General features: G+C 33.2%; 1 protein-coding gene across 1 annotated transcript; it reads right to left on the bottom strand.

Annotated features, from left to right (window-relative positions):
* Nucleotides 1-413: 413 nt before the first annotated feature.
* Nucleotides 414-1,336, bottom strand: LOC108561948 (protein IMPACT-like). The gene is made up of 3 exons (XM_017920103.1): nt 1,086-1,336; nt 765-1,019; nt 414-699 (listed from the first exon to the last, which is right to left on the bottom strand). Exons 1-3 carry the CDS (start codon nt 1,334-1,336, stop codon nt 414-416), a joined length of 792 nt encoding a protein of 263 aa, XP_017775592.1.
* Nucleotides 1,337-1,668: the final 332 nt, after the last annotated feature.

Raw genomic sequence — 1,668 nt, 5'->3', positions numbered from 1 at the left:
TGTCGAGAATTTGATTGTCAGAATTTCAATTTAGACCAAAGAGTTGAACTGAAAATAATTTCGTTCCAGTTCACGGTTACGTTCCAAGTAAATGTTTATCGTTTCACATTCGTCTAAAAAGTACGGTTCAATTCCAGTTGAAATTAAAATTTAACGTTCGATACGTAACACAGAAACGATCTTATTTTCGGTTTTGCTAAAAAATCCGATTATTTCGGTTCGACTCTGTGGTTGGGATGTATTCAAATATATTAATGGAGATAAATATTGGCTCTTCCAAGAGTGCAAGGAAAAAATAAATTATTTATATGTAATATTAATTATTCAACATTTTATTTTAAATTAACAATATAATAAAGATTTATATATATGCAATTGAAAATTGTAACTATGATTAAGTAACTATTCTTTAATTAGACGAAACCTCCGGTTTGCAAAGCCAATCTGGCTGCATGGTTGATGTGCTTGAATCTGTCTTTGCCCAGGTGAATTCCTCCGTACCATCTGGTCACTATGACAACAACATTCATAACGTTCAGTATCTGAAGGAGATGCATCAAACGTCCGTCTGCTAAATTCTCTCCATCGTCGTCACAATCTTGCAGCAAGACACCGTTCGGTTTTGTAATTCTATAAGCGGAGATGTTGTGCTTCGCTTGAGAGATTTTCTTGTTCTGCAGAAGCAATTTTATTACGTTCCTAAAACAAACAAAAAGAAATAAACGTAAATTTTAAATTAACACTTTCAGTAAGGTAATAATTACTTGACGTCTTCCTCTGAATTGACAACGCATACGTGACCTTGGAAGATGCTCTTCCTGTCTTCAATGGTCTCTCCATGGATGATGTTGTATTTTACGTTTGACTGCTTTCCCGTTATCTTCAGTTTGTTGTCTGTTTTCTTCTTTCCGTTGCTGTTGTTGTTCTTATCTTTTTTGCCTTTGTATTTGCATTCTTTCTGGACAATATCCTTGATCCTTTCAATCGATTGGAACAGCACTGGTCCACCAATATTATCACTGCATTAAAAACATAGAATTATTAAACTATTCTGAAATGTTTCCTTTCAGACAATTTATACTTACAAGTAGATCTCATCGAGTGCACAATTTATGATGTATTTAACGTTTTTCGTCAATATGGGTGCCAACAAGTCATACGATGGTGGTCCTTCCAATGGATACGAAGAGTTCAAAGTGATGTATAATTCAACGTCTTTAGCAATGTTGATGCTGTACAAATTCTCGACTACATCATTCTCTTTCCATTGACTTCCGTAAATTGATTTCAATGTTACCAATTCTTCGGCTTGCAAAGCGTTGTTGTTCATATTCATACTCAAGAAGCTAAGTAAAATGAAGCAAAAGTATTACTGATGTTGCAACTAACACTGTTGGTTTCAGAATGATTTTGTTAAAGTTTACGTCCAGGTTACCTGCCTAATATGGTGTGTTTTTCCGTAAAAAAAAGAGGGGGAAATAATGATTTCCTAGTAAAACTTTATTTTTCTTTTATTACCCCCAATATTGAAATTGAAAAATATTTTTAAGTAATTAGCGAACAGAGAACGCATAAACTTGGCAACGGTTAATTATAATAATTATTATTTGTATTGTAAATTGTCTCAAACTGTGCTATTGCTTTGTTATAAATAAATGTATACATTTT

This window comes from Nicrophorus vespilloides, unplaced genomic scaffold (assembly GCF_001412225.1).
Source record: "Nicrophorus vespilloides isolate i.1.1-1 unplaced genomic scaffold, Nicve_v1.0, whole genome shotgun sequence".
NCBI lineage: Eukaryota > Metazoa > Arthropoda > Insecta > Coleoptera > Silphidae > Nicrophorus > Nicrophorus vespilloides.
Note: the sequence above shows the minus strand (reverse complement) of the source record. Positions and strands in the feature narration are given on the sequence as shown.